General features: G+C 46.2%; 1 protein-coding gene across 7 annotated transcripts; it reads right to left on the reverse strand.

The window, feature by feature from the left end:
- Positions 1-12: 12 nt before the first annotated feature.
- Positions 13-22,964, reverse strand: Btnl9 (butyrophilin-like 9). Of its 7 annotated transcripts, NM_001430258.1 has the most exon segments (10): positions 13-5,209; positions 6,123-6,149; positions 9,675-9,701; positions 9,908-9,928; positions 11,262-11,294; positions 12,142-12,270; positions 14,789-15,070; positions 16,573-16,920; positions 18,881-19,006; positions 22,852-22,964. In NM_001430258.1, coding segments are annotated over 9 exon segments (1,590 nt in total). In that variant the 5' UTR covers positions 18,987-19,006; positions 22,852-22,964; the 3' UTR covers positions 13-4,592.
- Positions 22,965-24,151: the final 1,187 nt, after the last annotated feature.

The raw sequence follows: 24,151 nt of genomic DNA on the forward strand, positions 1-24,151 counted from the left end.
CCAAGACAAGAGTCTGGTCAAGGTGACAATTTTATTTTTTCCCAAAGCTGAATTTATACCATAACATTGGTAACAGAAGGAGGGGGGAAGTGTGAAACATTTGCACAGACCAAGGACACAGTATTCATGTGGTCAGGGAATCGGCTGATGTTGACAGGATGTTAGAAAGGTCACAGGTTTGTCATATCTATTGGTCAGCAGGATGTTTGTTTTTCAGAATGGTTACAGGTCATATGATTGGGTATCTTGACATCAGACGTATTTCTCAGCAAGGTCATAACTTTATCATATCATTATTCATCCTGGCCACCAGATTTGTATTAGTCTTCTGCAGCTGGCTGGGTATTTTCCATGAACCCAGTCATACTTAACGCTAACCATAATAATAACATCAATAATGGAGGGTTTCAAGGGCATCGCTCCCAACAAGTCTCCACCCTTAAGGGATAATTCAAATCACCTGGACAGAAAAAAAGACTCTTCAGGAAGACTGTTCCAGAAACTTTAAGAAATACTATGAAATCTCCTTAACCTGAAGGTCCACACAATCGTCTCTTTGGCCATTGTCTGAAGTCCACTCCCCCAAGAGTGCCCTCCACAATAGTGCTTTGGTCAAAATTCATTTTCTTTGGATTATTTCTTATTAACCTGAGGCAAAAAGAAAAAACACATGGGTTTGTTGTTTTAATTTCAAAAGCAATACATGATCTCTGTTTTAAAAAATCCCACCATGGGACTAGAGAGCTAGTTAGGATCCTCTGCACCTACGTAAAATCTTATGTGTGATGGTACTCTCTTGTAACCCCAGCTCTGGGGGACAGAAAGCAGAAACAAGAGAATCGCAGGGGCTTGTAACCATCCAACCAGTCTGGCTAGTGAGTGAACTCTATGCTCCTTGAGAGACTCTGCCTCAAAACAAGGTCAGAGAGTAATAGAGGGAGGTACCCAAAGCCTTCACATACACAGGCAAGCATACCAACACACACACACACACACACACACACACACACACACACACACACACCACAACACACGAACACATGGGCCCCCAAAACATTTGCACCATTTGGATAGTATGAGTTAATTTGTCTTGTATAGTAACAAACAGGTAGCTTCCAACTTCTAGGCTGCATAGTAAGAGCCTGTCTCACCAACACCAACAAGGTACGTTTCCTACCTCCCTACAGAACTAATCCAATCATGCCTCTGACTATTTAAAATTGCAAAGGGGCATTTAAAATATTAACAGTCACCAAACATTTCCCCTCCAGAGACTTGCATTGAACTTTTGGGTCTGTTCTCTTTGGGTTTGTTATGGTTTTTTTCCAGCACAGCTCTTTGTAGGCTTATACTTTTCAAAACCTACATTAATAAGTGTATTTATGTGCTTTAACCTCCCTTCTAGCCCACCACCCACCAGAGGTAGTGGAAAAGAAGGTTAAGAGGGCAAAGGAGGGTATAGACCTGTTTAGAAATAGTTCTTTGGAGGGAATCCAATCTGCATTGCCAGGATATCAGCAGTTCAGTTCTCATGAATCGGCGGCAGCAGCTCAATCTGCTTGCAAACACCGTTCAGGAATCAGCTGTGGTAGTTTGGTCCAGAAGAAACCTCAAGGGTCTGCCAATCTGCTGGAGTCTGTAGAAGTGGCAAGAAGCCACAGGAACCCCGCCAGAAGTTCTTTCTCTGTACAAAGTCATGACAAATGAAACCAACAAAGAGTGGCAAGGTGGACCAATATCACACAGTTTTGTCCACTGTCTGTTGGCTTACATTTATACCCTCTCCAAACATCATGTGTTCTCTCAAATGTCTGCTCTAGCAAAATATCACATGCCCCTTTTCCAGGCAGCTTCCTGAAAAACATCACATGTCTGCTTCAGCCAAAACATCCTCTCAGAAGACAGTTTCCAGAAAAGTATCTCATGACACAACTGAGTCTAGAAAGAAACCAGAAATTTCCACTTCAGGTCTTTGAATCTGACACACTTGAAGTCTTCCTCAAGGTATATTGAGCCCCTGCAGATGAGTTCACCACAGTCGCTATCAATCACCATCTTTGCTTTCTGGGAAATGTGTGCATATGGAGCACCTGAGAGTGAGTTAGTTATTGTGTTTACCTCAAGCATCTCTACAGCTCTCAACACTTATTTGTGAAGAGCAATAGTTCCCTGCATCTCTACGGCACTAACGTTTCATTTGTAAAATCAACATTCACGTAAGTCTTTTCATATTTTGGGCTCCTGTTCATTTTTCTTTGACCTAATGTCTTGTCTCATCCTTGAAAATGTAAATGTCATCACGTGGCTCATTCAAAGATTAGCATTGCTACAGTACTCTCACCTTTCTTCTTCTTTTTTGCCCTAAAGGAAGCTCAAGGACAATTTTATCAGAGTTTACAGCAAACTGGTATGGATGAGATGAAAACTCTGGCAAGCACAAGGAAGAGATGAAGAAAACAGCACGGCTTTTAAGTTAGGCACGGAGTAGGAATAAGAGACAGCCTCTTAAGAAAGGGAAAAGCACTCCCAAGACTGGAAGGAGGCGAGCAAGCTGAGGGAGGAGCCTGAAGCCAGAAAGAAGGAGCCGGAAGTCCTCTTCTTCACATAAAAATGATTTTACTTTTTGGTTGTTGTTTATTCTTTTTTAAAAAATATTTATTTATTTATGTTTGTGAGTACACTGTAGCTGTCTTCAGACACATCAGAAGAGGGCATCAGGTCCCATTACAGATGGTTGTGAGTTACCATGTGGTTGCTGGGAATTGAACTCAGGACCCTCTGGGAGAGCAGTCAGTGCTCTTAAACTCTGAGCCATCTCTCCAGTCCCTGTTGTTTATTCTTCTGTCATATATGACATCCTGACTGCAGTTTCCTCTTTCCTCTCCTTCCAGCCCCCACTCCTCTCCACTCCCCTCCAGATCCACTCCTTCATTTCAGATAAGGATGGGTCTCCCAACGATATCAACCAAACATGGCAAAATAAGATGCCATGAGACCAGGCACCTCCCTTCATGTCAAGGCTGGACAAGGCAACCCAGTAAGAGCAAAAAGTTCTCAAAAGTAGGCAAAAGAACCAGAGACAGCCACTGCTCCCACTGTTAGGAGCCTCACAAGAACACCAAGCGACACATCCATAAAATCTAGGCAGAGGACCTAGGTCAGACCCATGCGGTCTCCCTGATAGTCTCTTTAGTCTCCGAGAACCCCTCTAAACCCTGCTTAGTTGATTCTGTGGGCTATGTTCTTACAGTGTCCTTGACCCCTCTGGCTTCTCTAAACCTTCCTCCCTCTCTTCCAGGGGATTTCCTGTGCTTCCCCTAAAGTTTAGCTGTGGTCTCTGCATCTACCCCCATCAATTGCTGGATGAGCCTCTCTGATGATGGTTATACTAGGCTCTGGGCTACAAGTATCATCAGGAATCACTTCATAGACTTTTTCTTTTCTTAGTCGTGTTTCTAGTTCCACTATTTTAAGGAATGTGTAAGAGTGCTACTAAAGACTGTGGATCCATCTTGCTTTACAACAGACTCTGCCTGGTGAGCTAGTGTAAAACAGCCATTGTTTTGTTTGTTTTTTGGTCTATACCAATTATTTCTCTGATGTAAAGCTAATAGCTTTTCCATATTACCCTCTCCATTCTCTATTAGACAGGTTTCACTTATTTTTAAAGCTTCCCGTGAAAAAGAAAAAAGAAAAAAAATACAGTGTTAGCGTGAACTTATGTATTTGGGTTTTAGTTATTGCCTATTACTGCATTTTTTATTTTTTTTAATTTTATGAGATTATAACAAAATTATATAATTTCTCCCTTCCTTTTCCTCCCCCCAAATTCTCCTTTGTATCAATTCTAGCTCTCTTTCAAATTCATGGCCTTTTAAAATTAATGTTATCACCTGAGTATATGTACATACATATATATTGCTAAATATCGCCTGCTCAGTCTGTGCGATGCGACTTGTATATATGTTTTCAGAGTATCACTGCATTCTTGCCATCTGTATCCCACACACCTGCTGGGCTGGGAATCTAATGCACTTCTCTGGGGAAAGTGTCGAAGTTGAAGATGTGTGCTATCCCTCAAGTTAGGCAAGCACTCTACCACTGACCCCATCCCAGCCACGTCACTGCCATTACTGATTTCCAGGTGCAAATTGCCACATTTATGATCAAGGAAGTTGCTACAAGCTGTATTCAGATCTGAGTCATGGGTGAACTCACTGCTTATGAAATGTCATTACTTCTAGACCTTTTCAGAATACACAAAATTACACACACACACACACACACACACACACACACACACACACACACATATATGCACGCGCGCGCGCGTTATACAAAACTATACACAAATTAACGGATAATTCTTATTTCTTTCTCATTTCCTACACTGCACACTCCAGAATCCTTCTATATACACAAACGAACTCTCATTTTTCTATTTAAAGATAATTATATTCGTGCGTCTGTATAGACCCTCTCTTTGTCCTTTCTGCTAACCCCCTGCATGCTTTGGCTGCAGAAGAGCAAAGCGCTGTCCAGAAGTTCAGAACAATGCATGAACCTGGCCTTGAGGTCATGGCAGTGCCTCATTACCAGGCCGGGTCCAAGGGCTCATAGGGCTGTAGCCAGTTGTCATTGTCATTCTCTTCGTTGATCTGTAGTCCTCTAACCGGCAAAGAGCAGATGGTCATAGGATCAGGGTGTTCACTACCATCGTGGGCTCGGGGCCTGAAGTAGGCGCAGAGCGTCCCGGAGAAAGTGTCGGTGAAGCTGAAGATGTGCGAGCCATCGGACACGTTGAAGAAGGACAGCTTCCCCGCCTCGTAGTCCAGCAGGACGCCCACCCTCCGGGGAGGCACGCGTAGCGCTAGTGCCACGCGATGCGGGTCTAGCACGAAGTACTCGCAGCGGTTCCACAACCCCATCACCCAGTAGCCGGCCGCCGGGCTTAGGCGCGCAGGCCCTGAGCGCTCCACGGATTCCAGACAGGCGCCCAGAAACCAACGGCTGCGTCTGCCTACGTGCACCTCCCAGTAGTGGCGGCCACTAGAGAAGCGCTCCCGGCTTAGCACACATGTCTGCTCTGAGAACCGCTGCGGGTCGCCGGCTGCGGTACTGGGCACTCCCAGGCGGGAGGACACACTCTTGCGGTTGTTGGAGACCTCCAGGCTAGGGTGTGCTGTGGCAGGATCCAAGGTCACATCCACTGAGCAGAAGCAAAAGGTTAGTACCTGCTGAGGAAGGTTGGGAAAGCTCCCCTTCTTTCCCCCTCCGTTCCTCTCCCTTCCACTCCCCTGTTCTCTCCTCTCCTCTGTTTCTCCTCTCCTTCCCTCCTCAGAAAACTTCAAGTTCCTCCAGTTGGAACAACTGGTGGGATCACACCCGTTCCCACCCACCAACTCTGTCAACCACCCCTCTTCTCAGAGCATCATGGAGATCACTCCTGAAGCCAACTCCTTTCCTGCATCCTATTCTCAGGTTCCAAATGAGGTAGATTCTGGAGGACGGAGCCACGACGGAGCCACGTTTTGAGAAGTGAGGAGATAGGTTCTTGTGGTTCTTACTTCCTCTGTCTCCACCACCCAGTCTGTACATCAATGCTATGCTGTGCCTCTGCTTCATAGCCATTTTAGGACTGTTAAAACTACAGGGGCCATCCAGTGACCTACACTCCAACACCCATGCCCAAAACACATCTATTTGATGGCTAAGAAACTAGAGGGCACCAACCTATTTCTTGAGACAAGGTCTCCCTCTATAGCCTGGGTTGATCTTGACTCAGGATCCTGCACCTCAGCCCTCCTTCCCAGTGCTAGATTTCAGGTGTGTATCATCATGCCTGCCTATGGGGCCCTTCTCTGAAATGATCTGAGAGGTTCCTTTCAGATTCTGCCTTTTCTTCGGCAAAAGATTCTAGAAGCAGCCTCCCTGTCGTGGCATATGTGTACACACATGAGTGTGTGCTGTATGTTGTATGTGTAATGTGTTCGTTTCCAGCATATGGACTTGACCCCTGGAAAAGCTGTTCCTCTAAAGACAGCTCCCCCTGCACCCCTTCTGTGCAAGACCCAACGCAACCTGTCTGTCACCAGTCACATTTGGCAGCTCCAGACACTTACCTGCATATTGCTGGGCTGCTCTCCACTCTGAAACCGAAGAGAGAGGAGAAGGGACTCAGAGAGTTCAGCCAGCAACTTTGGGACCCATAGGATGGCTTCCCTTGCTCAAGAGTTGCCCACAAATTAAATGACCTCATCTCCACCTCTGGATTGGACCAGGCAGGGGTCTAAACAGTGCTGGGCTCTATCAAAGTGCTGTGTAGTCTCTAGCTACATTGGGAAGATGCTACAGGGGTAAGGAACCTGGGTACCCTAAAGCATGGACAAGAAACCTATCTGCTTGCCCAAGCTCAGTCCTGGAGGCCCTGCTGAACTGAACTCTGTCCTAAGTTGTCTTCTAGATGCCCAGTCTTCCCTCTGCAAGGAGTTGATCTAAAACAATAGAAGACTTTTTTTTTTCAGAGCATTGGGGTAGAGGGGACTCAATCAGAAGAGCCAGTGGAACTCTAAAGGCAGACAGCTGTTACACGGAATACCTTAGTTCTAGCAAAATGCTGATTCAATGTTGGTTTGTTTATGAATTTAAAACCATTCATTTAAATCAACTTGAGGATTTTTAAGGGTTCATTAACTTTAGAAGGGAAGTAGCTATGGAGAAGGAACACCTGAACTTCTGGATTGCTCTTCAGGCCATAACAGTGAAAACAAGCAGGAAAGGTGAACCCTTGGACAAGCCCATCTAGATTGAACATACACTGAAATGTTAACCTTACCGCCTTGGGGAAATTATGGCTGATGTGCTAAATGGCGCTAAGAAGACTCATTCAGTGCACACAGATAAATCAGTGGGCTCATCCTTACCTCACACCCAGAGTGCGAGGAGTTCTGTAGGATTAATGACACATGAAACATGTCCTTGCAGTTTGGATAGGAAACATTCTCCAATGGCCCTGCGTTAAAGGCTTAGTCCTCAGCTCTGCACTATGTGAAATCTTTAAGGGGGACAGCCAAAACGAAAGTCTGCTGGCCATCCAGGGGGTGTCAAGATGCTGGCCTTCCCTTGTTTAATCTGCTACCTGCCCTACTATGTGGCAAGCAGCTTTCTCTACCTCAGACTCCCTAAGGGCTGTGCAATATGCCGCCTTGCCACAGGCCCAAGTGACCATGGATCAATTGCCTTTGAAACTGTGATCTCATGTAAACCTTTGGTCACTGCAAGTGTACCGTATCAGGTGTTATGTGACACTAATAGAAGGCCGAGAAATACACTATACATTAATAAAAGAAATTATGAGTCAATATCGTTGTGGCATCCCTAGCAAAGGTCTTCAACAAAATTTCAGGAGCATAAGCCATAAGGTTCAAGTTTTGATTAATTAAACTTTATCAAAAGTAATGATCTCTCTTTAATAAAGGGAGTACGAACAAGGCTAACAGGAAGTGACACAGGAGCAAAAGGAATCCATATTATTTAATATCACATATAAATATATATCATATGATATATATTACACGTGCTCACGCACGCGCACGCACACGCACACACACACACACACACACACACACACACACATAGGAATGCTCAAAACCTTAGCATCCAGAGATGCTAATAAAAGAATGAGAAAGCATCTATCTCTATGGGCCAGCAAACTTAGCTCACACAGGATGCAGGTGCACAGAGCCCCACCATTGTTGATGGCAGGAAGATGGCTTTCTGGCAGGAAGATGGCTTTCTGGGTAACTTTTGTCTAGTCAGCATACTAATCTCCCTTCCTGGTTATACTTCCTAGAGAAACAGGGTGAGAGGACAACACACTTATTCACACTTATTCAGTGTGGCTTGCAGTGGCGAATCAGCAAGAAGAAGCAGACCTAACATACATGGGGTAGAAATTTAAACAGCGATACATGTAGAAAGCAAGGGGCACACAGGATGAGGCTATGAGTGATGGTTATAAAAATTAAACTATGATGCATGTGACAAAGTAGAAAGCCAGGTTTGCAAGAATATATACAAAAAATAGACATTAGACCACTGGCCTTATGGAGGGAATACAGACCCTTATGGTGTTTTCAGGTTTCAGGAAATTACTTTTCCCAAGGTCTGGCATTTAGGCAAAATCCAGAATTCCCTCTGGGATTTAAGATGATAGTTCATACTTCCTAAAAGAAGTCATTCTCCTTATATTTGGCAAAAGTGACAAATGGCTCCTCCATTTACCTCTGCCCGTGGTGCCTATTAGCATGTCAAGGTCTATGCTAGCCTCCAGGGTCCCTCAATCCTAGATGACCTACTCTGCCCCCTACCCTAGCCTCTCCAGCTTCTGCTCCTGACATTGTTCAGACATTTTGGCTATACACTTGATTCTTCTCTTGGTTTTGCTCTTGGCTCTGCTCCTGGACCTCTCTTCTTCCATTTTTCCCTCTCTTCTGTTCCTTCTTTCTTCTCTTCCTCTCTTGCTCCCACCCCGCCGCTTTCCTCTCACGATTCAGGTCAGTGCGCTGGACCCGCTCAGCCTGGATTCTTTGAGCTGCCTCTGGCTGTGCTCTCCCTCACGTGCACAATAAAAACCTCCTCAACCATACCCAGGAATGGCCATGTCCTCATTCTCATTCATGTATATAGAGATATTAAATATATCAGAGCATGTCTCGTCCAGATCCACAGGACGTTTGAGGGTGAGCATCGGAAATTCAGGTGACTGCAGTGTGGAACTGTTAGGTTTCAAACCAGGAACAAATGGCTGAACTGCCTATCTAACATAGCAACGTGAACCTAGCCACCAGGTTCTCCCAGCATCCCTCAGTCCTTATCTGTTTCAGGGTATGGCTGGCATACCCCACCCCTTACCCTAAACTTCTCCAGCCAAGAGAGAAAAGCTGGGCTGCCCTTCCCCCAGCTGCCCTTCCCTATATAAAAATCCAGATATTTTGGTACCCAGTTCTCTTTTGGGCCTCCTGGCTGCTATACCCTCCTCTCCTCCCCTGCCCCACCCCCACCCTGCTCTCTTCACATGGCTCAGGGGCATGTCCACTCTGGACTTTCCCTTTAAACTATAATAAACTTCCTCCTACACCATTCCTAGGACACACTCATGTCCTTTCCTTTTTCTTTCTTTGTTTTCATTCAGTAACCAGGATTAGAAACAATGTTCTTCCACAGGTAGCCTTGGGACAATATAAATATACGATTGAAAGGTGGGTCTGACCTCTACCAAGTACAAGGTGCATCCAACACGGGAAGCACAGGAGAGAAGGTGGAAGCACCAGACAGAGTGTGATGTTGCCAAGTAGACAGTAGCTGCTTAGTGGTTGCTTGACCTACACTTTTTGGTTTGTTTGCTTGCTTGTTTGTGTTACTTTACAATGGTATGGAAGCCATAGGTATTCATTAGAAGCCAGGCTTGGAATTTCCATCGTTTGTCAGGCTGGAGACACTGGGGAAGCCTCGGTGAGTCACAGAGCAGAAGGTGCCCATCCAAACCCCCAGCCCTGTGCTGCGTGGCTGTGATGGACATGTTCTGTTTACAGTGGGTTTAGAAAGATATGATGCCATCATGGAAGTCAGGGAGCCCAGTGAGGAATGGTAGGAGAGAAAGGGGCTTTACTCACCAGCCTGGCCTTCGGACCTTCTCCAGTCTGGAGCAGCAAAGGAAAAGGGGAATTAGAAAGTCAGGACACCACATTTTTTTCCCATAGTGGCCTAATTCCCCTTCCTGCACCACCCATGCAGCTGGCACAGTTCCAGCCTGTGTGTCATACTTCGTTGGTAAGGAGAAGATACATGGATAGTCAGGTATAATAAGCAGATAGGAAGGGGTGGTTCTGGAGTGAAGGACACTTACCAAGCTCTGTCTGAAGTTTCTCTGCAAGCAAAATAGAGAAGGGTCACCCTTCTGATGTAAACATATTACTCAATCTCATGTCACTTCTCACTGCTACTCTACCCTTGATGCCACACTGCCCGGTAGGGGGCTCATCCCCAGTCAGTATTCCAGGAGCCTTTATCCTTTTTTCATTTCAGAGGAAAAAATCAACAGGCACCCTATAGGCTTGGCTCTATAGGGTTTCTCCCCTAGGCTCCAGTTGGGTGGAGAGGAGTTTATTCTTTCTAAAACCAAAAGCTGTTCCTGGTGCTTGTATGGTGGTGGGGGAGGGGGAGACGTGAATAAGCTCAGACACAGAGCACAGCCTACGTCTCTTGGGGTCATTTACTAAATGCTTCATTTAAAGATTGGAAAGACATCATGATTGTTTTTTCCTGGCTAGATGTAAAGGCTCTGACTGTGTCTCTAGAATATGGTCCTCTGGCCTCTCCATCTGCTGTCCTCTTTAAAAACAATCAGTATACTAATTCAGACTGCCATCTTGATGACTCATTGCAACGATCTTTTGTTTGGTTTGGTTTTGTGTTTGTTTGTTGTTTTTGTTTCGTGTCTTGGTAGGATTGGGTAGGCAGTGAGACCCAAGGTCCTCAAGTTCCTCACCTACCTTTGTACAGCCCTCTGCTACACCACACCGTGCCTCGGTGGTTTTAAGTTGGTGTGTTCCAATGAGAGGAAAAGTAATTTAACAGAGTGCTCCCATTTCAGTGCAAGTTCAAGGGTCATTCCTCACAGTGGCATTTGGGTTGAAAGAGAAAGATGGATTCCAGGAAGTTGAGTGGGGGAAGTAAAGACTCCAGCAGCGTGTGTGCCGACGTTCTCCTGTTGGATGGAGCTGGGACCCACAGGCAGCCCACCTCAGTCTGACTGAGGGAGGAGGGGCAAGCAAAGATGGGCTGAGAACCAGATGGGTGTCATCCTTCTCTCCTTTAAAGGGGCCTAGTCACTTTGACTGCCCTTTTCTGCTCCAGGGGTGACCAGGTAAGCATACTTGTCCTATAGCCTGCTCTGTGGCAAGGAACCCAGAACTTACCCAACCGCGCAATTAGTCTTTCTTGAGACAAAAAAGAGTAGAGGATGCTCTCAGAGTGGGGAACGACCAGACAGAAAAGATTATGAACACGGGGGACCTCACTCCCCCAAGGTATGCAGTCTCAGCCCTGAGCATCTGGGAGCCAGCCTGGGTGCCTGGACACAGACTCAACCCAGTCCTTCCCTCTCTCTGCTCTGCTAGTCTAGATGCTCCCCTCTGAGACTGAGGTCTTGCCTTGGAAACTTGGGGATGTGGGGATAGAGGGCACCACCTCTGGCTTACCTCGGTCCTGCTCTCCCTGCTTCACCCGGTTTTCTGAAAGAAAGAAGGAATGGGAAAAGCTGAGTAGCCGGCTTGCACTTGTGGTTTTCAAGCTCTCCTACAGATTGGGTTGCCTTCTTCCAAGGTGTACCTCCACACCTCCCCGCCATGAGCCATCCGCCCCCACCCCCACCTCTCCCCCACATGCCATCTCCCTTTCCTATTGAGAGACTAGCAGTTAGACTTCCTGGTGGGCAGACAGGAAGAATAGCCATGGGTCAGTAATATAAAGGTGGCAAATTTCCAAGATGGCCGACTTCTTCCTCAACCACCTGACTTGAGACAAAAAGCCTGGCAGTTTTTGTTTCCCATCAGCAGGATTCTTGCTGATGGGCTGGCTCTACAAGTTCAAGGCCTGGTCAGGACATCTCACATAGCCTTTGTGTTCCAATCAACCATCCCATCCGGCCTCAAACCAAGCCGCCATAGGGTAGGGGAGGAAAACTCTTCAGAGGATTTAAAAGCCCTGTCCTCAGAAGAGACAGATTTTTTTCTGTTTTTCGAGTGCCCCTCTCATCACCCTTAGCTTCCCAAAGAGTCTTTGTCGCTGGATATCGCTGTATATCTGTTTTATGTGTATGTTTCCTCATCGCAATAAAAACGCCCCTTTCAAACTGTTGAATCTGTGACACTTGAGGTTTCCCTGCTGCTTGTGTTTTACATGTGCGCGCACGCGTGCGCACACACACACACACACACACACACACACACACACACACACACACACACACACCCCTATACCTTTTAGTTCTTTAACTGGCAGGGAAAATGCACCCCATCCAGACCCCTACCTAGACTATCTTACTATGAAGCAAAACCAGCTTCACAGCCTGACTCATACCTTGAAAGCGCCGCTGCTTGTAAAAGTACCGCAGCGCCAGCACGGCAAGCGCGACCAGACAGAGTGGCAAGACCACCAGGGTTCCCACAAACGCTTTCTTCCAGGGTGATGTTCTGGGTAGGAAGACATCTAGAAAAACGTGCCTCATGGTGTTACTTCTCTTGACTTAGGCTCTACTAACCACTGAAGCAAGACTATCTTGGACCTCACATGGTGACGTTTTGAGTGACCTTAGGGTAGCCAGTTATACCTTTCAGTGGGAGCCTCTGTAGCCAAATATGAACTGAACATGAACGCAAGCTGTGCAGCCTGCACTCCAGGTAGGATCAAGAGCAAGGGCTGAACTCACTAGGGTGGGGGAAGGGAAGGCTATGAATTGAAGAGAAAGGATGGTTTGAGGATTCGACAGCCGGCCTGATGGCGCTGTGATTTTGCTTGCCCCTAAATGAACTGCTCTATCCCAGTTATTAGCATGCTCAGACCTGAGTAATGATTTACACAGGTCCGCTGTGATGACTAAAGAGACTTAATGTGGAGCAAGGGGTCCCTTAAGTGCCATTGACCTTTTGCTCTGCGATGCCTGGGAGATGCTGGTGGCCGGCAGGGGAGATAAGATTGGGAAAATGGGCTTGGGGTACGCAGTGGCCTTTTTATTACTATATAGAGGAAAAGTCAGAAACAACTGAGGGAGGCAAACTAATTTTCCTGCCCAGCTGTGGATTCCATGGATGGCTATAAGACATAACTTTCTGATGTCCGCCTTTAAATAACCCATCTTAATCCCCCCTTCCACACAGCATGCTCTTTGACTGTCGTCCTTCTGTAAGCAGTAAGAATAAAGTCATTTAATCTGCATTCGAACTGAATCTAAGTCTCTGGTTTCTCCCAGTGGGTTCGGATGCCACAGCACTGGTATGACCTTCACCTCCCACCACTTACAACTGGGCGACCACAAACTCCACTTTTCCAGCTCTGATCCTATACTTGAAGGGGCCCAGCATCCGAAGTGTTTTGCTTTTGGAAACCAGTGAGCTATTCAACTTGGCTGGGGAATCTACAGGTTGTCATCTGCTTCCTGGCATTTGTCTCAGTTCTCACACCACCGGAGGAATCCCCAACAAAGCCAACAGCTACTTGGTCACAGCAGCAACCGCCCTGTGCTAGTCTAAATGAAAATGGCTCCCCAACACCAACCCAACCTCAAAACCTTTGACCTACAATTCATCCTGCCTACAAGATGTGCTGTGGTAAATGTGCTGCAGAAATTGGTGGAGTGGCTGACCCATGGCTGGTCCAGCTTGAGACCCATGCCACAAGAGGGAGCCCATGCCTGACACTATCTGGAGGGCCAGAAACCAGAGGCTGCATAGCCCCAGACATCTGATAGCCCCAGATAGAACCAAACATGACCAGCAAAGAAAACAGTCCATGAGATGATTCCTAATGATACTTTACTGGAGCCCAGCATAATCGTCATCAGAGAGGCTCCACCAGCAATGGATGGAAAGAGAGGCAGAGGGCCACAGCCAGACATTAGGTGGAGCTTGGGAAGTGCCCTGAAAGAGGGGGAGGAAGGACTGTAGGAGCCAGAGGGGTCAAGGACACCACAAGAAAACCCACAGAAACAACTAACCTGGGCTCATAGACACCCCCAGAGACTGAACTGCCAACCAGGGAGCCTGCATGGGATTGACCTAAGCCCTCTGCAATATGTTATGGTTATGTAGCTTGGTCTTCTTGTGTGATTCCTAATAGTGAGGGTGAGAGATGTCTCTGACTCTTTTGCCTGCTTTTGGGACCCTTTTCCCACTGGGTTGACTCATCCACCCTTAGATTGAGGGGAGGTGCCCAGTCTTACTGCAACTTTATATGCCATGTTTGGTTGATGTCTATGGAAGGCCTGCCATTTTCTGAAGGGAAACAGAGAAGGAGTGGATGAGGGGAGAGAGGGAGGAGCTATGTGTGTAGATGGGGGGAGACTGCAGTTGGGTTGTAATAAATGAGAGAATAATAAAAAAACAATTAAAAAAAAGAAAATGGCCCCCATAGGCTCATAGGGAGTGGCATCATTGAGATGTGACTTTTTGAAGGAAGTGTGTCACTGAGGGTGGGCTTTGAGGTTTCAGAAGCTCAAGCCAATCCCAGTATCCCTCTCTCTTCCTGCTGCCTGCCTATCCAGGTACCTTTCCAAACCCTGTGTTCCACTGTGCTTCCCGCTGTGATGATATGGACTGAACCTCTGGGACTGTAAGCCTGACACAATTAAATGCTTTTCTTTATAAGAGTTGTCTTGCTCATGGTGTCTCTTCACAGCAGTGAAACCCCAAGACAAGTCCCAAAGGTAGGATGTGGTTTGGTGCTGTCTGTAGCCCAGGGCGGCTCCCAGGGTGGCCAGTGATGACGGGATGAAGACAAAGTCAGAGCAGGACTCTGCAGAAACATGTGTCAACTTCATCATTTTGTGTTTGTGTAATCTAATTATTCAAAGGTAAGGATTTACTACAGATAAATATTTTTAAACTTTAGAAGTATAGTAAACAGAGGCAGACATTGCTAAGCCATGCATTGTTGTATAGATGACCTCTGGGCCAATCAACATGGAGCTTTGGATGGTTAGAAAGACAAACGTGAGCCAATACCTACTGACCTGCAATCTGGAGCACGAACTCTTTCTTCTGGGGCAGCAAGGGGTTCTGGATTATACAAGACACGTTGCTATGAGTCCCTCCTCGGACAATCACAGATGTCTCCAGACTGAACAGGCCCTGGGCATTCTGGGTGATGTCTTCAGACTCTGGAGAAAGGCACTGACCCTGGTGGCCTCTCCACTGGACCTTGGGCTTGGGGTACCAGCCACTGGAACTGCATTGCAACTGAATGCCTTCTCCATTGAAGCCTTCGAGGGAGATGTGTGGGTCTGAGCCCAATCCTGAGAAAGCAGGAGTGAGAAAAATCAGGCTCGCCAGGCATAAAGCTCCTGCCACTGTTCACCATCTGAGGTCACCATAGGATGTCAAGAATTGTGACTGCTCTTATCGTGTGTATGAGCTTGCTGCCCTCCAACTGTGAACTGCCAAAGGCAGTTTAGATTAGGTAGGGACATTAGGAAATATTTAGGGGGGAGGGGTTATGTGCATGTAGTTATATTGTGCAGTAAATGATCCCACTACAATGAAGAATCGTCTCATCCAGAACTCCAGTAGATTATCCTCTGTCAATTCTCACTAGATCTCAAATACCTATGATATATGTAATCCTGTTATATAGCTACCTATCATTTGTCTTATCTATCAATTTTTGTGCTAGGGGTCAAACCCAGCTCTTGTTCATGTAGGTAACACCCTACCACACACACACACACACACACACACACACACACACACACACACACACACATATATATATATATATATATGTATATATATATATAACTTGAGTCCATTCATTCTGTTCTTGGAACATATATGATTTTAAGGCTGACCACTCTGCATGTATGTAACAATAATATTCAAAGAAAAAGAAGCTATCACCTTGAGAGTGAGGGGTTTGAGGAAGGGTATCTGAAAAGGGTTTTCGAGAGAAAAGAAGGGAGTAAGAGATGTAATTCTACTTCAATCAAACAATAAAAGATTAATCTTGTTTAATAATAATGATATATAAAATACATATCAGGAAAGCCCCAGGCCTTCATCCTATGTCTCACTACTTAGGTAATAAATTTCTATTAGCTTCTAGCTTATATTTCTTACAGGTTTTTCTACAATATTCCCCTATTAATTGTGTGCAAAAATTTACATCCTCAAATTTCTTTGTTTCTTCCCCTCTTGTTAATGGATTCTAGGAATCGCTGCACACCTGTTCACTGAGCTATAACAGGCTCTGGGCATTCTGGGTAATGGTAAGGAGCCTGTTTTTCCAAGCTTCAGAATGTGGATGGTGCTGACGGACCACATTCAGTTCCTGTGTGTTGGTATTTAGGAAGCTTCAGTGCTCTTGGAATTCTATGTAACACTACAAATACTGATCTTACACAAACGCCTATTGTACCTTTATGTCACTTTAATTCACTTTGTCATTGTGGTCTAAAACTATCTTTCCAGATGTTTTAAAGTCATTCAGTATTTTAATGAACCTTTTTTCCTTTTTATTTACTGCATACGGATTTGTTGTCGTCGTCGTCGTCGTTGTTGTTGTATTTTATAAATCTTTTTAAAAGCTTCTCCCACCCCACCTCCAACCCCTGGCATTGAGGATCGAACCACACCCTGTGTGTGCAGGACAGGCACTAGACCTCTGAAGTATCCCTTCATGCCACACTCAGTGTTTTAACACACTGCATTTGCTGTTTGTTTTCGATTGCAGAGTTTCTCTCTGCAATTCCAGTCCGATCCTTTTCTCTGTCTCCTGCTCCTGGCTGACTCGAGAACTTACCTGCTACTTCCAGCTCCCACGTGGCTTCACCAGAGAAGTTGTGGGAAAGAAAGCGGCACCCATATCGACCCTCATCGGAGGGAACCACGCTAAGGATATGCAGGTTCACGCTGCCCTCGCCAATGTCATAAGCTTCAAATAAGGTCCTGTTTCGGAACTGCGCCATCTGTGGGTTCGAACGTCCCTGCGGCTCCTGGTACAGGTACACCACGTTGGAGACCTGGGTCCGAAACCAGAGGATTTCCATGTAGCCTGCGTCTTGGTACGATGACAAGCGACATGGGAACTCCACCGCTTCCCCGACGCGGGCCAAAATGGACTCTTCAGGGCCCAGCACCCAGACCTCGTCTAGGAGAACAATCCAAAAATAATGGCCAAGATCAATCCACTTTAAACGTAATTTTTTTAAATCACTTCTCTTTGTAGATCAGAAATCTACAGCAAACCATTCAAATGACAAAGATGAGATGCTGTCCGAGAACAATTTGTGTGTTCTCCTGGAGAAGAGATTGTCATGAAAAAAGTCGGTTAAAATGCCTGTCTATATACACACATTACAACAGGGCTGGACTAGTTATTGGTTTGAATCTATCAAGAGTAGATGCTTTTTGGGATACTGTGTGAATACGGGCAGAGCAGCATGCTAAATGCAATGTGTGTTACTAACAAAATTTCTGCCTGTGATATAGAATTGCTGATCTGCATAAGCACACCAAGAAAGATCTTGAAAGAGGGAAACCATTTAGCTGATGGTGGTGCTTTCTGGGCAGTGAGACTGGAAAGTCTTGTTTTGTCTATGTCTTAGTAGAGTTTCCATGGCTGGGATAAACACCATGATCAAAAGCAACCTGAGAAGGAAAGGTCTCATCTTACAGATAAGTCAGGGCAGGAACTCAAGGCAAGACCCTAGAGGCAGGGACTGAGGTAAAGACCACAGAGGCGTGCTGCCTACTGTCTTTGTTCTTCCTGGAGTCTTCAGCCTGCTTTCTTATATACCTCAGGACAGCAGCGGGCCTGGGATGTAAACACACAATAGGCTGGGCCCTTCTATTTCAGTTATTTATTTATTTATTTATTTATTTATTTATTCATTCATTCAAAAAGAGCTGTGTCAGAAGTGGGATACAAACCCACGCCTCCATTCAGAGACCAGAATCAGTCACTAATTTAAAATGCCACAGGCTTGCATGCAAGTCAATCGTAAAGAGGCATTTCCCAAGTGTGCTTCCCACTGCACAGATATCTCTGACTTGTGTCAATCTGTCAATAAAACTAGTCAGGGCCGGCAGTCTTCCCAGTATTTATCCACAGAGTACATCTGTACAGCTTCTGTGTATTTTAGTATTTAAATGCCTCTGACCTCTGCTGTTGAGAGACCTGTCAAGCTCTTTCACTTGATCGTTGGTTTTCTTTTCTGGTGCCTCCAGGTGGTGTCTCTGCTATCCTTAGTCAGCTTCCTTCTTCCCAACTTCAGCTAACACTTCTTCCCCAAACACAAGCATCCTACATCTCCTTCCTCATCCTTCACTTTACCTATAGATCGTGGAGGTTTCTTACTTTGCGTCATTTTGGAAAAAAACTTTTTTTACCTCCTGGATGAATCCCAGGCAATCCAGTCATCCTTCTTACCAGGTTCCCTCTCCAGGGTCTCTTCAACCGTCCTTCTCACACACCTGAGATCAACAACTATCCTCTCACCCTCTGTCTCTGTTTCTCTGTCTCTGTTTCTCTCTGTCTCCCTGTCTCTCTGTGTCTCTGTCTTTCTCCCTCTGCTCCACATCTATTGTCTTCCCAGGGAACATGTACTTTGCAGGGCTTTCCAAGGTTTTAACAACTGGTATAGAAGCAGTGAAAATATATAACAGTACTGGTTGGTATATAACCATACTGGTTGGTATATAATCATTTTGGTTGGTATATAATCATACTGGTTGGTATATAACCGTACTGGTTGATATGTAACTGTACTGGTTGGTATATGTCCCAGTACTGAGGAGGCTGAAAGAGTATTGAGAGTTCCAGGCCACCCTAGGCTGCCTGGCAAGAACCTGTTTCAAAAACAAACCAACAAAAAGTTACAAAAACAAATAAAAAGTAAACCAACTGAACAAAAACAAATCGAAAACCCTGCATGGGAATCCTTTTGCATTTTAGCAATTAATGTGGTCTGTATTATGTATATATGTATGTAGTGTGCTGTATTATGAGGGCCCTTTCCTAGGGGGCACCCAGCAGAGTTAGGGGCAGAGTGTGGGTGCTCATATTCTACCTGAGTAGGCTGGCTATGGCTGCAGATCAAATACACTACCTGAGTTCACCTCCCACAACTGAAGGAAGAGAAGGTAGGTGAAGAAGATGGTGAGGCACCAAGGTGTTTGCTTCAGAAACCCCAGTAATACTGAGAAATCTGCCATCTGTCAGCGGTGAGGGCCACCTAGAAAAGATTAAGCACGCTGGGTAATGTGGGCAGTGACCCTTCACCCAGATGTTCTGAGATTGGCTGTTGTCTAAGTTATTTATTGTATCCTATTATTTATTGTTATTTTATTATTAGCTGGAGTTCCACATCAGGCCCATAGCTTCTCTTAAACTATGACAGGATGTAAGATCTGCTTCTAATTTTACCAGGTGGTGTTGTTACCATTGGGTTTGCTGGAACTCATGGTACTGTGGGCGGACAGGGCAGAAGGGTCCCAGAGGAAGCCGAGTATTGTTTAGACTCAGAAATGGAGCCATACATTGTGTAGGGGCTCAGTGTCACCCTCTCTGGGTTAGTGACGCTCCCCAGAGAATGGGTAATCTAGGAAGAATCTCAAAATGAAGCTTGATCTCCCTTCCTCCCCTGCACAGACCACTGGTGTACATGTTTCTTTGTCCTGGAACGTCAGGTTCATAAAACAGAGGAAGAGAGAGCTGTTTTTTCCAAAGCAGGGTATGTATGATGGCTGCCCGCCAACTTTTGGGACATTCTAGGTCAATTTCATCTATTCTGATCTTCTCAAGGATAAGTCCCTGTTCTCACGCTTATCACATCTTCAGGCCCAGCTGGTGGAGGGATGCCATCTGGCAATCCCTTCTTTGTCTTGTGGTCCAGAAAATGCAGACTCCTCTAGCTCTAAGTCCCTACTATGCTCTGTGCTAGCATCTACGTCTAGAAGCCAGGGAATCTGATGTGATCAAAGCATCTCGGGATGCACAGTCTCTCCACATCTTTATTAGGTGTAGGACTTAAGGCGGCAGAATTTGTAGCTGGGTGAGCTGAGCCTCAGTCTTTGTGCCTGAGCAATGGAAGGGAAAAGTTAAACCTCCTATTTGTTGACAAGATGCTGTTTAAATTACATGTGACAATGCACACCTAAAATCCCAGCATGCAGAAGGTTGAAGCAAAGGGATCATGAGTGTGAAGCCAGCCTGGGCTAGCTAGCCAGACTCTGTCTCAAACATAGAAATAAAGAAATACTCTATTAAAAAAAACTCGCCACCTCTCCTCTCTCTCCACTTTCAAAACATCATTTTGCCACTTTCTTTCAGAAACAGTTCATCCCACCACCACAGTTCCTCTGGGGGTGGGATACTCAGCGAATTTTTACTCCAGTCCAACTCGCATGTCTACTCTGTCTTTTGCCACCATCGTCACCATTGTTTAGTGGCCCTTGAATAGCTTTTGCTTCTGCTGAGCCCTAGCCACATGATCTGCAAAACCATATACAAAGACGTGGGATTGCACAGTAGGAAAACAGTCAGAGCAGATTCGGGAAGGTTGATGAGGGCTTCTCAGGGCGACCTTGGGGCTAGAGAGACTCGGACTGGTAGGAACACAACATGGGGTGTGAGGAGAGCAATGGTCTGAAAAATGAACGGACCACATCTTGGAGCTTTGGAGCTCAGGCTCAGGGATTGCAGAGAGAGGACAGAGGAGCACGTCGGGGCCATCCCGTCTGTGTTTCAGTTGCTCTCTTTAGAGGGAGGAGGGCTCATTCTCCTCCGGAGCCAACCTGTCTGTTTTCATGACCAGGACTTACTGAGATTATTAGTAGTAACAAGACCTGAGGTCCTGAGCAGAGATAAAAGCTCTGAAGGAACAGTAAGACCCCTTGTCTTTGTGACTGATGACAGAAGTGTGTGTGTGTGTGTGTGTGTGTGTGTGTGTGTGTGTGTGTGTGTTGGTGACAGCTCTGCCAAGTGGCAGCAAAGCATCAGAAGCTACGCTGACTGTGTTTGTCACTTACCTCGTTGCCTTCCCTTCCCTTTTGTGCCTTGGTCTGATGGACCAGACACAGCTTAGAGACCCAAGAGAGGAAAGTTGCACTGGGCACACCACAACCCAGATAGGACCTTGCAAAGCAAGGCCTGGGGCACGTGCAATGGTCCATTTGGATGAGCTACAATGTGAGGACTTAGTCAACTGTGTTAAGTGGTAGCTCTGGTCACCCTAGAGGCACAGTTTTTCTTTCCCAAGGGGCAAGCACATGGGGTAGTGGGTTCCAGAATTGCTAGAGGACCCACAGTTCTCTGTAGTCTTTCTCTGTTGTGATATATACATGTGGTTGTTATCACAGAAGCTATGGGGGGAAAGGTTAAAATACAAGACGCATACGTGAACACACACACAGAGGTAGAAGCTTCACTCTGCCACCTGTAGCTATGTGTGAAAGTGGCCCACATGCCTCAGTTTCCCTACTTGTAATTTGGGCTCATTGGTAAAGGTAGTGATAACTTCACCACCAGTGTCTTCACAGACAGGAGTCACTGGTACTTAGTGTCTGTTCAGTATTCAGGGGTATCTATTGGATTGCCTTTAATTGGAAGCCAGTAGTCTGGAAACTTCCTGAAAGGACTAGAAGAGAGTCCTCTCTCTCTCTCTCTCTCTCTCTCTCTCTCTCTCTCTCTCTCTCTCTCTCTCTCTCATATAGATATTTGCCCACAGCAATAAACATAAACACTTCTTTATCTAACACTCACATCAGTATTATTACTTTAATCAATAAGCCCAAATTGTAGGTAGGGAAGCTGAGGCATATGGGACACCTTCATACTCAGCTCGAGGTGGCAGAGTGAGGTTTCTACCTCAGCTGCTGTTTGCAGCACCTGTTTCCTCTCCTCCACCCTCGCCCCAGCTGTGCCGGGTCGGGTCTAGCTTCCGATTTCAGTTGCATCAATAACTCGAAACCATAATGCTGTTAGGGAGCGCCCAGCCTCAGGCAGTGCCGTGCACACCCCCGCACTAAAGAAGAAACTAGGTCACAAGCTATCCAGGTCCGAGGCCCATCAACCGATGAATTTAAATTTTAGTGCCGAAGAAAAAGAAAGAAAACTTAAGCCAAGGTGCCCCCAAGACTTTGTCACCAGCCTCTTAGACAGGGGGGTCTTCAGTGTCTGTTCAATACGCAGGGGTGTCTGCTGGAAAGTCTGTTGGAAGTCTGGAAACTTCCTGAAGGGACTAGAAGAGAGTTTCCTAAAGTGACTTTGTGCGCTGCACACCACACTGCTCCCCACCACTGCCTCAGGGTCTCTTCTCCACCTTTCCTTCAGTTAAAGGCTCTGATCCTTCCTGTAGTATCCCCCCAAGGAGAAACACTTTCTAGTTTCCCCCTTTTGTGCCGAGGGCTCCAGAGTCTGATTCAGGTGGAGAGGTCTGGGTAGAGAAAGGGGGAAGCTAGACATGCTGAATTGGGGTGCGGTGGTGGTGGGGAGCTGGAGACCTCGGTGAAGAGGTCTCAGACCGAGCTAAGTTGTCCTGGTGGAGGACCGCGTTCTCTCTGCTCTGCTGTGATCCCCGGGATGCTCCTTTCTGACGATACAAAGGCTAAAGAGCTCGTGCACACTCTCTCACGTCCGCTGTTTTGCACTGTTTTGCAAACCACAGTTGGTATGGTTCATCTTGCTGCTATCTCCGTAAGCTACAAAGGGCAAATGAGACTTCCGCACTTCCTTCCCCTATCCCACTCCAGTGCCCTCTACTGCATGCTAGCTTACGCTGGTGTGATTTTACTCAGTCTATAAAAGGATTTCCACCCTCAGAGTCTCCAAGGACTGAGTCACTTTACGATGAGAGTCCCAAAAGCATGAACCCTAAAGGGGGAAAGGAGACCCTTGCCTCATCAGAGGCAAGCCTGAATGGACATCTCCCCTAAGAGACCCAAAACACGTCCACGAAACCACCAGAATTGGGTGATAAGAGCTTGCATCTATGAGATGCTTCTCCTAGGGTCTCTGTCTGTCTTTCTCTGCTTTCTGTTTCTAGAAGTTTCATACAGGTATTGCAAAGGAGCCACATACCTTTCAGGTAACAGCAGAAGGTCCAAGTGTTAGAGGGATGCTGGCAGTCTCACGTCCCTCTAAAGGGGGTGATTGTGAAGTGCTAGGCCCTGATGCTAAGATGCATTAGACGTGGGCTGGCAGCTGAGTTCAGGAAGGGGATGCGGCTCACTGGTGACAGAATTACTCACCTACCTTCCATCTATTGGTTCTGCCCTTTGTTATAAAAACCCAGATAGATAGAACAAAACAAGGAAGTCTCCGTCACATCCCGTCCCTGTGGAAAAAGATCTCAAGCTAAGTTTCCATAGAAAATGTCCTTCTAGGGTCTTAAAAAGAGGCCAAAGGTGCCCAGGAACTTCATCAGAACAGGCTGCATCTGCAGGGGCCGAGAGCAGAAGAATAATACCGGCCTGGGATTTTTGGATAAAGATGGATATCCAGGGAGGTCGGATGTGTCCAGCCCCTTTTGCTACCCTTCTCCAGTCACACTGAGACAGACTGCAATCTCCATTAGAAGTTGGGAAGTGCTTGTGCGCCCAGCTCCTACTTAACCCATCATATCCCTCTCTGCAGGGAAACACCTGCTTGGAAATCATCTGGGAACATCGCCACAAGCAGACTTACAATAGTGCTCATACACAGCTTGGAAAGAGTGGGGTACAAGCATTTCTTTAGTGAAGCTGCACTCTACATAGAGCTGAGTGGGCATAGAAGAGAGGCCACTAGAGATGGAGAATCCACTCTTCTCTTGAGTTGGTTATATGAAGTGTGTCCTTCCTCTTTTAAGTCTCTCCAGTCATTTAGCCTTCACCCCTTACTCTTGCTTTCCCAGTCCCCCCCCTCTCTGCATTCTCACCCACTAATCTCCCACCAAGCAGGGGGGCAAAGCTGTCCACTACAGCCTCTGCTCATGAGCATGACATCCTATAGGTGTCTTTCCTATCCATCAGCACTCTTTCCCAAGATCCTGCTCCGAGTTCGTGCCTGATGGTTGGACTTGACCCCTTCCAATGGGCATGCCTCTTTCTTCTCAGTCTTCATGCACGGGGTCTCTGAGACCATCACAGCCATCAGGGTATCCATCCACAGGACACAAGAAGGCAGTTTGGTTCAACACAACTAAGCAGCTGGTTACTGGTTTAAACTTCTTGGGAGTTTTACTCCCCAAGTAGTTTATTTTAGGCATATGTCTGCACAGCACATAAATAAATGTGACTGTGATGAAAATCTGTCTAAGGTGCATGTGATGCCTTCCACAAAAATAGACTCCATAGATTGACTGAGAAAAGACAAGTTTTATGATAAGAGTCTCGGGGAG

Source organism: Rattus norvegicus, chromosome 10, assembly GCF_021556685.1.
Source record: "Rattus norvegicus strain SHRSP/BbbUtx chromosome 10, alternate assembly SHRSP_T2T, whole genome shotgun sequence".
Classification (NCBI taxonomy): domain Eukaryota; kingdom Metazoa; phylum Chordata; class Mammalia; order Rodentia; family Muridae; genus Rattus; species Rattus norvegicus.

What these genes read in the sequence shown, in the direction of transcription:
- Btnl9 (XM_087574248.1), bottom strand. Translation starts at nt 16,819, where the DNA reads ATGGAAATCCTCTGGTTTCGGACCCAGGTCTCCAACGTGGTGTACCTG. An exon ending in GTTCGTGCTCCAGATTGCAG is followed by an intron (nt 11,295 to 14,788) that starts GTCAGTAGGTAT and finishes TCTTTCTTTCAG; the next exon opens with AAAACCGGGTGAAGCAGGGA. An exon ending in GAAACTTCAGACAGAGCTTG is followed by an intron (nt 9,702 to 9,907) that starts GTAAGTGTCCTT and finishes TTGCTGCTCCAG; the next exon opens with ACTGGAGAAGGTCCGAAGGC.